This window comes from Linepithema humile, chromosome 3 (assembly GCF_040581485.1).
Source record: "Linepithema humile isolate Giens D197 chromosome 3, Lhum_UNIL_v1.0, whole genome shotgun sequence".
NCBI classification, from domain to species: domain Eukaryota; kingdom Metazoa; phylum Arthropoda; class Insecta; order Hymenoptera; family Formicidae; genus Linepithema; species Linepithema humile.
This window is the reverse complement of record NC_090130.1, coordinates 8,730,353-8,745,984: the sequence shown is the minus strand read 5'-3', so window position 1 is coordinate 8,745,984 and position 15,632 is coordinate 8,730,353. Positions and strand designations below refer to the sequence as shown.

At 35.8% G+C, this 15,632-nt stretch overlaps 1 protein-coding gene across 2 annotated transcripts; it reads left to right on the top strand.

Moving 5' to 3' along the window:
• The first annotated feature begins 5,053 nt into the window (after positions 1 to 5,053).
• LOC136998873 (uncharacterized) lies at positions 5,054 to 14,739 on the top strand. Of its 2 annotated transcripts, none has more exons than XM_067352227.1 (7): positions 5,054 to 5,380; positions 10,508 to 10,797; positions 10,868 to 11,060; positions 11,127 to 11,323; positions 13,858 to 13,968; positions 14,036 to 14,174; positions 14,252 to 14,739. In XM_067352227.1, the coding sequence occupies exons 2-7, from the start codon at positions 10,616 to 10,618 to the stop codon at positions 14,417 to 14,419; spliced, it is 990 nt and encodes a 329-aa protein (XP_067208328.1). In that variant the 5' UTR covers positions 5,054 to 5,380; positions 10,508 to 10,615; the 3' UTR covers positions 14,420 to 14,739. The 2 variants fall into 2 exon arrangements, with proteins under 2 accessions (XP_067208328.1, XP_067208327.1); XM_067352226.1 differs by having other exon boundaries at positions 5,054 to 5,783.
• The last annotated feature ends 893 nt before the right edge of the window (positions 14,740 to 15,632 follow it).

Here is a 15,632-nt window from a genome sequence, read left to right as displayed (position 1 = left end):
ATTGGTGGAGAGGTTGCAATGACGTCATTAACCAACCCTGGGTCGTTCAAATCCTGTATAATCGAAAACGCTATTAGTACTAGATCGCTAACTTCGTCAAAAGAGCTGAGGCCGGCAGAATTTCCGGTTTCGGCCATGACAGCCTACAACAAAATGGCGACAATGCGTGTGTTATGTGTATAGCCGAGAGCACAAGCTTTTACATAAAGCATAACGCATATGGCCGGAGCACAGACTTTTGCATAAAGCATAACGCATAAGCATAAGTAAATTGATTGGTCCATTTCCTTATGCATTTGCTTATGCTTATATATAGACCAATCAATTTCCTTATGCTTATGCGTTATGCTTTATGTAAAAGCTTGTGCTCTCGGCTATAAGCATAAGGAAATTGATTGGTCTATATATAAGCATAAGCAAATGCATAAGGAAATGGACCAATCAATTTCCTTATGCTTATGCGTTATGCTTTATGCAAAAGTCTGTGCTCCGGCCATATATCTGTACGTGCGTATGCACATGTGATACCCGACGTGGTGATACAAATTGATAATATTGTAAAAATTCTTGAATGATGCCGAGCAGTTGTTGCATTCCAAAATGCAAAAATACTACAAAAGATGGTTTTTATTTATTTAGGTAAGTAAAATGTATTTATTTATAATTCGAGATTTGTAATATTTGAAGATTATGTTTCAGTTAAAAATGTAAATATTTTAGATTTCCATTGAATCGTCTAGACATTTTAAAAATGTGGATGAATGCCATTGGAAGAGACGGTTTTGAACCCACAAAATATCATTTAATCTGTAGTGCTCATTTCACAGATACAGATTTTATGGAAAGACCTAATGCAAGTGGTCTTTAAAAGTCTTTCCGTCGGTCGTTAAAAGATCGTGAAAATAAGTTACCAAATAAAAATGCGTTTTCTCAAATAATTTATCGAGTAATACGCAGATATGCGTTGGATACTGATTTATTTTCTAACAGTAACGTTTGCTACGAAGAATTCGAGATAGGTATAGATACGCCGCATCGTCTGCAGTTAATAAATATGATTTGTCGCAAATATTTAACAATTCAAATGTATTCATATTCTAGAATATTAACTAAAAATGTAATAAATCCCGTCAGTAAACGGCAAAAATTATCAAAATTAATATTTTTTAATAATACATAAATTTTACTTTAATAAATATAGTAATGTGTTTTTTGCAATTCTTTTAATAAAATGTATTTTTTACTATAATATTAATGTTTTATTATTATTTTCTGCGTCCATAGCATACGTTTTATTATTTTATAAATGTTATAAATATTTTTTTAAATATTAGAATTAAAAAATGTTATTTTATTAAAAATGAAAAAAAATACAAAATAAAAATATTTTAATACATTTCATGCAATAGCGGGAGCGGCCATTTTGTTGTAGAATGTCATGGCCAAAACCGGAAATCCTGCCAGCCTCAGTTTTTCTATACGTCAAAGGGTGCGGTCGAGTTACTGCTACAAATGCTTTGAAGCGTTTCGACTGCGGTCAATTTAGCACTTCGAAACATTTCAATGATATAAATGACGTCACTGAAACGTCATAAATATTCTTTACCACTTTCCGCTTCCAATGCTGCAGCCGGAGAGGTAGTACGGCTGAAGCGTTTTTTGAATTTTCGTAAATTGCGGGAAATTGTGTCGACTGTCGACTGAACAACATACATGTGTAACGTGGTTCTACGTGCTCATCTGAAGATTCTGTGTATAATAAAAAACGTTGAGCTACATTATTGTTAAAAATGCCAAATATTACGCTATTTGATGAAAGAAATCAAAGTATATGTTCAACATAATTTTTAATATTCTTAATACGGTTTTCATTTGTGATATTTTGAGAGGTTATTATTATGTCAATTTCCTCATTATCACAAAGATAAGAATATATATCTAAATAATTCTTTACAATACATATTGCAGCTATATCTTTATTCATTTTTAAAAAATTTTTAAACTTCGTTATGTTTTATATGTTAATTTATATTTTTTTTTAATTTTACACTTCAAACGCTTCAGACACTTTCAAACCGGTCAATTTTACCAACGTTGAGAACATCTGTAGCGCTACTTGACCATTCCATGAAAGCGTTGAAAACGAAAGCGTTCGAAGCATTCAGAAGCGGCAACTCGACCGCACCCAAAGCCTAAAGTTAACGATCTAGTACTAGTATAGACATCTGTGAACAGACCAGAGCGGCGAAGCGGCGAGCGGCGAGCGGTATCCAATCAGAACGCCGCTTTTCCAGACGTCACTTCCGCCGCTCTCTCGAAGCGGCATTGCAGAAAAAGTTGATCAAGTCTAGGCCAAATTCCCACTGAGCGCGTCACGCGTCGCGTCATGAGGGTGCCGTCACATACAGCCCGTAATCCGTAATCCGCACCAGAAATCCGCAAAAATTACTAGGTATTTCATCCGTAACGTTACGTGTGTTTTTATCTCCTTGTGTCTCATGGAGCCGTAATTTCATGAAATTTCCGTAAAAGTTAGGCCAAATTTCCACTGAGCGCGTCACACGTCGGCGTCATCCGTCACGTCACGAATTAACCAATCAAAACATCTCATTTTATTGCATCATTTGCCGCGCGAATAAAATGGGATGTTTTGATTAGTTAATTCGTGACGCGATGGATGACGCCGACGCGTGACACGCTCAGTGAGAATTCGGCCTTACTGCAAGCTACTAGTTATTACTAGTAATGCATTTTCTAATTTTATTTATTTAACTAAATTAGACGATATAATTAAAACTTTTGTTAAAATCATAATATATTTTGTAGTTTTCTTATAAATAAAATACAAATAAACAATTATAATCTGTTAAATAAAAAATAGTACTACCGTTACGTCTGTATTTACGGCTCCATGGAACACAAAGAGATAAAAACACACGTAATGTTACGGATGAAATACCTAGTAACTTTTGCGGACTTTCGGTGCAGATTACGGATTACGGGCTGTATTTGACGGCACCCTGAAGATTCATCGCTAGCGGAGAGCGGCGACTGGAAAAATAACATTCTAATAGCGTTTTCGAATAAACGGGGTTTGAACGATCTAGGGTTGATCAATCACTATTTACTATAAATGCAAGTCTTTCATTGGTGGAAAGGTTGCAATGACGTCATTAACCAATCTTGGGTCGTTCAAATCCTGTATAATCGAAAACGCTATAATTGGATGCCGTTCGCCGCTTCTTCGCTCTGGTATGCAAGAGACACACATAACCTTAAAACAAAAACATAAATGTGAATCAATCTTCTAAAAATGTCAAATCAAAATAATGAGAATATTGTAATAAATTATAATAATAGTTTTCTTCGGTGATCGAGTGTTGGTCTTTTACAGTATAGCGCTAACAATAATAAACGCTTACAATTATTATAGTTTAAATTCATTTTTGGAGCTATAAAATAATAAAAAATTTAGAATATGTATAATATGGAGCTAATTTTTTTTTATAGGTTAAGTTTACTTCAAAATAAACTGTAATGAATTTTTCTTACGCAATAGTTATTTATGATAACACAATAAAGCACAAATATAAAAATAATACGTATTTTTTATCAATTTTAAAATTTTTTATTAAACAGTTATTTAATTTTTATTATCCTCGTTCGTCGATGCTCATCGCTCGTCGCTTGCCATCACTCGCCGCTATTCGCAGCTCGCAGCTCACCGCTCTGGTGTAGACAGCGGGAAATGATTTTCATTCGTTCGTCGCACGTCGCTCGCCGCTCGCCGCTACGCCGTTCTGGTCTGTTTGAGCCATAATGCTCTCTCTAGGGGTGTTTACGATAATTCAAGTTCGAGTTAGTTTCACTAGGACCGAAAAATGAGATAGACATAACCATCTAGAACCTTTATGATTCATGACAACTCGACGCTGTCTTGTATTGCTTGAGTTAAATTCATTGAATTTGTTGAGTTTATTGAGCAAATTTTATTGTAATAGAAAAATGTCAACTGCAAATCAATCTATGAAAGAAACAAATAATGTTGGTATGTATGTTGGTATACCTCTTTAATAAATTAATAATAATATAATTAATAATAATAATAAATGACATTTTTCTATTACAATAAAATTTGCTCAATAAACTCAATAAATTCAATGAATATAACTCAAGCAATACAAGACAGCGTCGAGTTGTCATAAATCATAAAGGTTCTAGATGGTTATGTCTATCTCATTTTTTGGCCCTAGTGAAACTAACTCGAATTTGAATTATCGTAAGCACCCTAGGTCTTCCATGGCCCTGGCACGCTAACGAGATTCGCGGTAAGTAGCAAGCAGCAAACAAATGGCTTAGTTTACACCGATTGTTTAGTACGCGTACCAAGTACAAAAGCAGCTTCTTTGATTAGTGTAGATTTTACACTAAACGATATATACTTATCGGAGAAGCAGTTTAGTATTTGGTACGCGTACTAAACAATCGGTGTAAACTAAGAAAATAATAGCTTTTCCAAACGTTGCGCCGCGGCATCTTATCAGCCGCTTAAGCAGAGTTCTCAATGAGTGCGTACAGAAAACACAACAGTTGCACAACGTTGTGCAATTGTTGTGTATGTTTGTCAACACTCGACGTTGATTTGTTGGCTTTAAAAGATCTGATAGAATACTCCAATAGCAATTAGCGCTCACACAACCGTTGTGTTATCACGTCCATTAACTACCGCTCACTGCAATGCGTGTTTGATTTTGGATTTGGCGTTGAGTGTATCGCAACCAATGGCTGCGTTCAGCAAAAAAAGTAGCATAATAGCAATCAAACGTGATTGGCTTTTACTTTTAGAACCAACAAATCAACGTTAAGTGTTGACTAAACGACAATTCAGCAGTTGTTTTGCTGAACGCGACCATTGTACCTTCACTAGGCTACAATGGCCGCATTCAGCGGACTCAACAGTTAGACAAAGTTACTAGATTTTCCGTTGAATGACGCTGTTAATTTGTTGGCTCTAAAGCTGGTTCTACAATAAGTTGCAAATGCCCCGTCACCGGTCGCGAAGGATGGCAACTACTAATTGGAAAGCGCTATTTATAGTTATTTTTAGTAAGACGGAGCATTCGCGACTGGCGACGGAGTATTTGCAACTTATTGTAGAACCGGCCTAAAAGTAAGAGCCAATCACGCTCGATTGCTACTGAACGGTTTGTTTTGTTGAATGCGCCCATTGTTGTACAAATCTAGTAACTTCTGAATCCGGCCGTCTGGCAGCACTGTTTCCAGTTTACTTATATTTTAGTGGATTTTGGTAATGAGTTGCCATTTTGTGTGTGGCAGTTTCCTCGGCGAGAGCAGTAAGGACTGTTGCTGAAGTTTACCGGTTTGTTAAAAAGTCGAACAAAATTATTTAAAAATTTTTAACGTGGTAGTCTATAGGATCTAAAAGATTTTTGCCGAATAGCAGATCTTAAGCTGAAGACATTCCAATTTAAAAATAAAAAAGTATAACGTTTAGTGAAGTGAATATATCGGTTATAATATCTATATTTTCACGTGGTAACATTCAATTAAGAACACAAATAAAATATGTCTGATCCGTATATTTTTCCGAACGAGATATTACAAATAATTTTCAATCTCTGTGATGTGTGTACTTTATATCAGCTTACTATGGTATGCAAACAATTTTATAATGTGGCAAACGATACATTAAACAAAAAAAGTAAACATTTGTTTACAAATGTCAATGTTACAAATCAGAAATCGAAAAAATTTTATGAACGGTAAGTTAAATAAAGCTTAATCATTGGGCTTGTTCGTTTTAGCTGCACTGGGGCAGCTCTGGGTCTGCTCTAAACAAGATAATACAGGACAAACTATTTATCTGTCCTGTATTATCCTGTGTAGAGCAGACCCAGAGCAGCCCCAGTGTAGCTAAAACGAACAAGCCCATTATTTATATTTCAATTTATTTTAGAACAGTGCTCGGAATTAGTTGAACATTTTAGCAGATTTCCGTGGTTGACTTAAATTTCCTCTACTTGTCACTCTTGATTATTGAAATTTATAAAAATTTATTAAAATTTATTAAAAATATTTTTCTATTTTTAAATTTATTATGTTGAAATATTTTAATAGATTTCCGCGTCACCCATGAGGTACTATTGCTGACGCGGATTTTTTTTCTTCTTTTTTGAGTTATAGGGCGGTATTTGTAGAGCGGTATTTATAGTCCGTTCTTATATTTAAGATTGCTTAAGTATGATTCTAAGATACTATGAACCAATCAAAAAGCCATATTAATATCTTAAGACAGTACTTAAGACAATCCTGGAATAAAAACGGACTATGGATACCGCCCATAAAAGGCCAAGAAAATCTAATTTTTTTCATATTTTATTTTTTTAAATTAAGAGTTCGTTTTTTTTTTTGTCATCAATGGAGTAGGCCTACTGGAAAAACCCATAGACATAGGAATAAGGAAACAGAGCATAAAATCTTACTTTAGGCGAGGGGTGTGAAGTCAGTTCCGCGGTGCGGGGAATAGCAGTCACGTGATACTTTGGTGCCGCATTGGTGATTGATAGTAGCATAAATGCGGCACCAAAGTACCATGTGACCGTAGTCCCCGCTCCCCGAAAGCGACTTCATCCACCGCGGCTTACACTCCGTCTCCTTATTCCCAAGATCTATAGAGAGAAGGTTACCTCAGTAAAACCGGTTGAGGGCAAGAAACGATGAAGTAAGGGGGGAGCTAGAAACAGCTTGACGGCGAGGGGCGATGAAGGAAGGGGAGAGCATGATGATCTCATCGACAAACAGTAGCTGTCTGAGATAGCTTCTGTTCGCCGATGAGATCATTATTGCTCCTCTTGCCGCTCGTCCCTCTTTACGCATGAGGTAACCTTCTCTCTATAGATCTTGCCTTATTCCTATGTCTATGGAAAAACCACACACAAGAAAAACATGTCGGCGTCGCTGGTCCAAGCGGCTGAGGCACACGCGGTAAAGAAAAAAAAGGCGTTAACCACGGATATCGGCTGGCTCAACTAATTCCGAGCATTATTCTAGAACAAGACTAACGAAATGTGGTTCGCGAGCCGATCCCACCGAATGCTTTCCCCTCCAACGCGGCCGGCAGAACCATTGAGCTATATAACATACTGGTTTAGTTTATATCGATTATTTAGTACGTGTATCCAGTACTAAATCTGCTTCTCCGATAATTATAAATCGTCTAGTGTAAAAGCTGCACCAATCAAAGAAACAGATTTAATACTTGTACCGATTGTTTAATACGCGTACTAAACAAACGGTGTAAACAAAACCAATGAAGAGCACTTTGAAGAAATGGGGCTGATTCCACTGAGCAAAAGAAAAAGCTATATTTTCGGAGGACGTCTGTCTTCTTTACAACGTTTCCGATTTGCTAGCGATTATTATCTATATTGTAAAGCTTGAAGTAAAAACATTCTCCAAGAAATTCCATCTCTTTGAAAATAATTTTTAGGGCCTATCCAAACAAACTTGCATAGTTGCATAAACATATGCATAAGGAAATTGATTGGTCCATAAGCAAATGCATAAGGAAATCGACCAATCAATTTTTTTATGCATATGTTTATGCGACTATGCAAGTTTGTCTGGATAAGTCCTTAACCATAATTAAGAGATCTATGAAAATTTATATAAATAATATATAACATCATTACTATATTAAACCTTTTTACGAATGAAATCATGGGGCGGTATTCATAGTCCGTTCTTATATTTAAAATCGTCTTAAGCACGGACTTATATTCGCTCTCTTCGTCACACATAGATTGTGTCTGACGAAGAGAGCGAATATAAGTTCGTGCTTAAGACGATCTTGAATATAAGAACGGACTATGAATACCGCCCATGGACAGTTATTAACTGTTACTGAGATAAACGTTTTTAATAACGGTAGTAAACAAAAAAAAAGACAGACGTCCCCTAATCACTATTGGTCGGCTTGTACCTACACATTGGCTCTAATGAAAAGGCGCTCTCCAGTATGTTATATAGCTCAGTGGGCAGAACCGATCCCTCCGACCGGGAGTCGAGTTTGTCAAGACCGTAGGTAGCACATCGTTAAACATCGAAGTTTCCAACAGTTCACGATGGACAGTGGGCCCCGTAATCTCGTACGATGCGCTACTTACGGTTCTGACAAACTCGAGTTTCGGCTGGAGGGATCGGTTCTGCTGGCCGACGGATCTCGTTGGAGGAGGAAGCGTTCGACGAAAGGGTGTGCTCGCGAGACACATTTCGTCAGTCCTGTTCTAGAATTTTCTTTTTATCACGTTGTCTGCCGAACAGATTTATTACAATAGCCTAGTTTAGATCGTGCATTCGATACGCGTATCAGGTACTATGGCTTAGTTTACACCGATTGTTTAGTACGCGTATCAAATACTAAAGGCCGGAGCACAGACTTTTACAGAAAGCATAACGCATAAGCATAAGGAAATTGATTGGTCTATATATAAGCATAAGCAAATGCATAAGGAAATGGACCAATCAATTTCCTTATGCTTATGCGTTATGCTTTATGCAAAAGTCTGTGCTCCGGCCATAAGGGTGCCGTCACATACAGCCCATAATGCGTAATCCGCACCGGAAGTCCGCAAAAGTTACTTCGGTGTAAACTAAAGGTCTGTTTTTTATAGCTAAACTGGCTGCACTAGTTCAGAGTTTATCTTTCTCCTTCCAATGTGGAGGGAAAAAGATAAACTCTGAACTAGTACAGCCAGTTCAGCTATAAAGAACAGACCTCATGCCTCAGGTAAGAGTGTCGTACTAAACTGATACGCGTATCAAATGATACAAATGACGGAGAAAACGCACGAAACGCATTTTGGAGGGAATTTAGCATTGAGCATAACCTTAATTAAAATTGGTATTATCATTATTAACCTTTGGTCTCTCACAAACGATATTATATTAAAATGTCTTGTAGAAAAAAAGTAAATGGGAAAGAAGATTACTTATCGTAATCATTATGCGTTTTTTTCGATTATATTGTAACTTTTGAAACATTTAAAACCTGGCTATACACTTTTATATACTATTATTATTCACATTTTCTCTTTATTCAAATAAATAAATAATATACTCGACTTACAAAACAAGAATAAACTCAAGCAAATTGCAATTCTTAATACCACTACTAGAAAGCAGTCGACATAAATTAAATTTGTATTATTTTTTCCCCTTTAGTACGATCGATGTAAACGCATCCGTATTAAAGAATTGGTGCGCACCAAACTTAATACGCGTATCAACGTTTTGACGATTTAAACTAGGCCTACATTCCATTTTTTTATTGACAGAGACAATGCAATGACATCATTTATTACTTTTAAATTAATCTAAAAGTGTCCAATTAAAAGAATTAATAGAAAAGTGTTTCTAATGAACATACTTTTTTTCTAATCTAATACAATATGTGTCGATAAAACTATTTCACATATTAACGTTAAGTCGCAATTTTTTATCTTCTTTTTAATTATACAAAACTTGTTTCAATTTTTTAATTATATCTGTTTAACCAGTTGAGTGGTAGATTTTTCCGAAAGATTTGTGCCAAAAGTGGTAAGAGCCAAAAGTTAAAATATCGAAAAACGATGAAACATGGGTTTAAAGTTTTCGAAAAAGCAACTTTTCAAAATGGGTGTGAATCCCCTCCCCCCCCCTCCCCCGCCCAGGAGGCGAGGGAGGCAGAATAGGAGTTGAAAATGTTAAACGGCACTATAGGTCGAGTGGGGATCATTTGAAAGGGCGTTTCAAAACAAGAACAATGATTTTTAAAAATGTTTACATTCCAGTCAAAAGTGGAGGTGAATCAAAAAAGGGGGGTGGACTTCCGAAAAGTTATCACCTCCGATTTAGCTTATATTCAGCCTAAATACTTATTTTATCTAGTAAATAATATTCCCAAATGGATTTTTGGCGCAAATGCTCCTCCGCCCCCCAGCCACCCTTCAAGATTCAAAAATAAAACTGTTTTTGTTAATTATTTCAGAAAGTATTCATTGTACGGAAAAAGTTGTTAAACAAGAAATGAAGCTCATAAAAAGTTCTACAAATAAGGTCTTATACATATTTTACCTAATTTCAATATTTTAATCTTTTAACAATTAACAGACGCCATATTGGAGCCGCCATTTTGAATTTTGTTATTTTGATAACAGATTCGAATTCAACAGCCCAAAAAATTTTAGGATATCAAGTTTTATGCAAATCTGTTGAAAATTAGTGGAGTTATTTAGAAATGTACATATATGATACATTACCACGTTAGGCACTTTTTTTTGTACATATATGATACATTATCACGTTAGGCACTTTTTTTTGTACATATATGATACATTACCACTCAACTGGTTAAAAACATTTTAATAATTACATATTTTAAGAATATAGAATATTCACGATTTTACATAAGATTACATTGAAAAACACGTCTTATTTTCTTTTACAGTTGTGAACCAGTATTATCTTCATATAATTCTGTATTTATTACAAATTACAACTGGATATATGCAGAATACAAAAAAAGTAATATAAAGCAGAAAAGACAACGTGTTATATGGCTAAAAAATGCCTACAAATGACTAAAAATACGGTTTGGTATTGTAATAGTGATAATGTTTTTGCTTATAATCGCGCAAAGGACGGTACCATTAAAAAAGATGAAAAGATTGTGGGAAATAATTACACTTTTATTACATCTATTGCTCTTTGTGATGATTATATTATAAGTGGCGACCTGTGAGTATTTATTTATGAACTGTATTTTATGTTTATTTCTTTTTTTTATTTTTGACAAAAATTCTTGCAGAAATGGTATTATTAAACACTGGAGAATTGAATCAGAGAAGGATGGAAGAAATAATCTTAAATGTTCAGAAATAGAATTAAATGATGTAAATACACATATTGAATTCATTTACGCAAATGATGTAAATACAAATATTGAACACATTGACGCAACATCACAACACATTATAGCTGCTTCTAAGAATTTAATAAAGGTATGATTCAAGAGAAATTGGAATAATACTATGTTAATATAGTATATAAAAAGTTTGTTTTTGCAGTTACTGAAATATACAGACGATAAAACAGGTTGTACGAAAGAAAACGAAATATATTGTGGAGTCGGCGAGCAAGGATTTGAAAACGATTCTTATGTGGCATCAATTTCATTTGACCCTATAGGAACAAAATTTGCTGCTGGTTCCTATAGTCATGATCAATCATTATCGTCGTTTCTAATTTACGATATTGAAAAAAGGTAAGTTATATTTCAATTAATTGATCAGTTTCTACAAATGTTGGATTAAACATTGACTATCTTTATATAGACACTATTATATGATTCGATTTAATAACATTTGTAATTATAACTTACAAGGACGATTTCATAACCCAAAAATTCTAAAAAATCTGAAATTGCAGAAATATAATATATGAACCTAACCTAACCTAACCAAAAAACTATTTCTTGTTTTGGCAAAAAGTAATTCTAGAGAGCGAAATACCCCGCAAAAAATCAGATTTTTTAAAAGAGTGTTTCCACTCCTAGAATTGTTTTTTAGTTAAAACAAAAAATAAATTTTTGATTTGGTTCATATGTATTATATTTCTTCAAAGTTTCAGATTTTTTAGAATTTTTGGGTTATTGAACTTTTCTTGTTAGTGAGTACTAAGCTATATATACAGGAATGGGCACTGAATCGCTTGTCGCGAGAGAGAACTACATGTCGTGTATTGCTGTCCTTTGACATACAGTAAAGTTCGAAACTTTTGACTGTGTTTGGCGTAGTAGGTACACACCAGTTACAAGAATGCCTTAGGGCTTATCCAGACAAACTTGCGTAGTCGCATAAACATATGCTTAAAAAAAATTGATTAATCCATTTCCTTATGCATTTGCTTATGGACCAATCATGTAAGTTTGTCTGGATAGGCCCTTACACATGAATTTGTCAACGAGTGTCAAGGCCATAGACATATATAACTAGATCCAGCATGCCATATATTTTCTTATGATATTTGTTGGGTTTGGCAGAACGGAGAGAGAGGCAAAACATAGGGGATATTTCTGTCCTTTTCTTGCGCGCGCATCATGACAGTAATGGCCGACAATTGTCAACTGGTCATAACGTGAAAGTCGGATATCATAAGTTACGTGTTATGTGTACGAACATTATATCCTTTTATTATACCATATATATAAATATGTTAAAAAATGAAGACGTGCAGTGCGTGTGGAGATTGGAAAAAGCCTAATGGCCGTCACATGGCTGTCACGCTCGCTGTCAATAGCGACTGCGCATCCTATCTGCGCAGACAAAGAAAGAAATCTTCCCCTATGTTTTGCCTCTTTGTCCGTTCTGCCAAAGACATGCATGCTGAGTCTAGTTATATATGTCTATGGTCAAGGCACATTTGAATTTGCTTGTTTTAACACTCGTTCAAGTTCATGTGTGAAAACATTCATGTGACTAAATGTACAATTGGAGCAATACCTTTGAATCGAGCGTAAAAACTTTTGGCCTGTCGGTATATCTATAAAGTATAGACTGCTGATTTTCTATCCCAATAATGAGTGACGAGCGTGGGAATGAAAGAAATTAAAAATTTATCTTTCCCTCTTTTATCGTGGAAGCATCCGCCGTTAAGCCCATATTAGACTACGTATTAAAGATTGAAAATTAAAGATTGAAATTTAACCAATCAAAACAAAAAAACCAAAAGTTCTTTATCCTGATTGGTCAAATTTTAATTTTCAATTTTTAATAGCAATCTTTAATGTGTAGTCTGATACGGCAATTATGCCCGTATATAAGACTATACCCTCAAGATCTATAAAGAGAAGGTTACCTCATGCGCAAAGAGGGACGAGCAGCAGGAGGGGCAAATGCAGAGAGGGGCGAGCGGCAAGAGGGGCAATGATGATCTCATCGGCGAACAGAAGCTATCTCAGACAGCTACTGTGTGTCGATGAGATCATTATGCTCTCCCCTTCCTTCATCGCCCATCGCCCTCAAGCTGTTTTTAGCGCCCCCCCCCCCCCCCCCATTGAAATATATACCATACTGGAACGAGCACGCCTTTGTTCTCGACCGGTCAGATGGAGATAGCTGTTCGGACCCGGATCTCTCTATCTAACCAACAGTTTCGGTCACGTGTTCACAACTACTATTATAGCGTTTTCGATTATACAGGATTTGAACGACCCAAGATTGGTTAATGACGTCATTGCAACCTCTCCACCAATGAAAGACTTGCATTTATAGTAAAATAGTGATTGATCAACCCTAGATCGTTCAAACCCCGTTTATTCGAAAACGCTATTAGTCGAGAGTAGACGAGATAAAAAGAGAAATCCGGTACCGTGTCACTGCCTTGTCTGACCGTTTTGTCGAATGAAGGGGGTAGCCTGTGCTCGTTCCAGTATGGTATATAGTTCAATGCGCCCCCCTTACTTTATCGTCCCTCGCCATCAACCGGTTTTACTGAGATAACTTTCTCTCTATAGATCTTGCTATACCCTGTCCAGCGAAAGAAAAATTCACGGTCTGCGCATAGAAGCATAGCAGTCAAAGTGGGAAGAGCGTTGCGCCACCCGCTGGCACTGGCAAGCTGCACAAGCAGTACAGTTGTGTGGAATTGGGGGTTTTTTAAGCGTTCCGTGAGGGGAGACCTGAGCGAAACAAACGAGTTTTCGTCCTAACCGTGGATCTTTTTCTCGCTGGACAGAACATAGGTGTTTATGTATATTTGGATTAAAATATACACCATGCTAATGTAAAGCAATTTTAGTGATCTGGTAATGGATAAAAATTGTGAAGGTTTTTTTCGCCAACTACTATGGGAGGATCCTCACACTGTTCTCATGTGTTTTGATCAATCTATTAAAAAAATGGATATGAGGTAATAAATCTTATTGTTGATATTAATTAGCCATTCAATTTCTTTATATTTGCTACTGTGATTTCAGAGTATCCGATTTTGTACGTACATGGAATTCTTCGCAATATGAACATTCATTTTGTTGCTCATCAGATAATATGTACACTTTTATGACGGGACATTTTGAGTGTGTTTTATGGGATCAGAGACAAAGTGTTGCCATTCAAGTTTGTATTATTTTCAAAATTTTTTGTATTTTGTACTTTACTAGTGAATTAATATTAACTTTCTTAAAAATTTTTAGAATTATGATGTGGCTAACCCTGAAAAGTATTCAATTATATATTCTCTAGAATTTGATAGTGCCCATATGTACGCTGTTACACGCCGCTGTCTTTATGAATTGGACTTTATGGGAAGACACCACTTTGATTACAAAAAAATAAAAAAGTTATTTGGCAAATTTTATTAAATAAAAAAAATTGGTCGAAAAATTTTTATATTATATTTTGAATGTTTACAAAAATTCAATGAACTCTATACAAATTGGGAAGCGCCGTGCTGCTGAAGATGCAATCCGTCAAAAAAATCATTCGAATTGTTTTATCTCTTTCTGTTGTAGACTCTCTTCACTGAATTCTGTAAATGTTTATATTTATGTATACTCTACACATATGTATATAAAAAATGGAGGCTTTCTATCAACCTACCAAAAAAAGAGACAAAACAAATCCACTGTTTTTCTTTGTTTCTCTCTTATGCCACGCTTATATGAAAAAGCTTGCATCAGACGAGTCTGCATGCAAGTTGTTTATTGTGTTTGAAAATAGGTTTGGTTACTGCCAGTAAAAATAGTTCGGTTGGCAGCAGTGAAATTTACTGGTTCTGCGTTTCGTTTCTCCCAGCAGTAAGGACCATTTTTTCCAACGTCTATTAACTCTCAAGATTTATAGAGAGAAGGTTACTTCATACGTAAAGAGGGACGAGCGGCAAAAAAGGCAAATGCAGAGAAGGGCGAGCGGCAAGAAGGGCAATGATGATGGGAGTTTTCCATCTAGGAGACACAGGGCTTGTTCGTTTTAGCTGCACTGGGGCAGCTCTGGGTCTGCTCTAAACAAGATAATACAGGACAAACTATTTATCTGTCCTGTATTATCCTGTGTAGAGCAGACCCAGAGCAGCCCCAGTGTAGCTAAAACGAACAAGCCCACAGATCGACACTGTGTGACACGGTCAAACACCGTGCTTGGATACTTGATGGAATGCGTTTAATTCTGAACTAGACTGTTAGAATTTGTTTATGTCTTCCCATGATATCTAGTAAGTTCATTTAATTGAAAAATTGGCGTACCAAGAGCATATTGGCATATTTAAAGTACGTACAAATCAAACATAACCATCATTAATTATTGTTTACGATCGCGATGAGTATAAATATATTTTGTAGAGGGATAAAATGAAAATTCTCTAGAATACCATCCCAAAAATTGGCAGCCATGAACTAGACTCTGTGTTTGGCCGGTATTCATAGTCCGTTCTTATATTCAAGATCGTCTTAAGCACGAACTTATATTCGCTCTCTTCGTCAAACACAATCTATGTTTGACGAAGAGAGCGAATATAAGTCCGTGCTTAAGACGATTTTGAATATAAGAAGGGACTATGAATACCGCCCTTTGACTATG

Excerpts from the sequence above, each read along its gene's own strand:
- LOC136998873 (XM_067352227.1), top strand. The coding sequence starts at position 10,616 with ATGGCTAAAAAATGCCTACAAATGACTAAAAATACGGTTTGGTATTGT. Across the intron at positions 10,798-10,867 it reads TATATTATAAGTGGCGACCT|AAATGGTATTATTAAACACT; the intron begins GTGAGTATTTAT and ends AAATTCTTGCAG. Across the intron at positions 13,969-14,035 it reads ATTAAAAAAATGGATATGAG|AGTATCCGATTTTGTACGTA; the intron begins GTAATAAATCTT and ends CTGTGATTTCAG.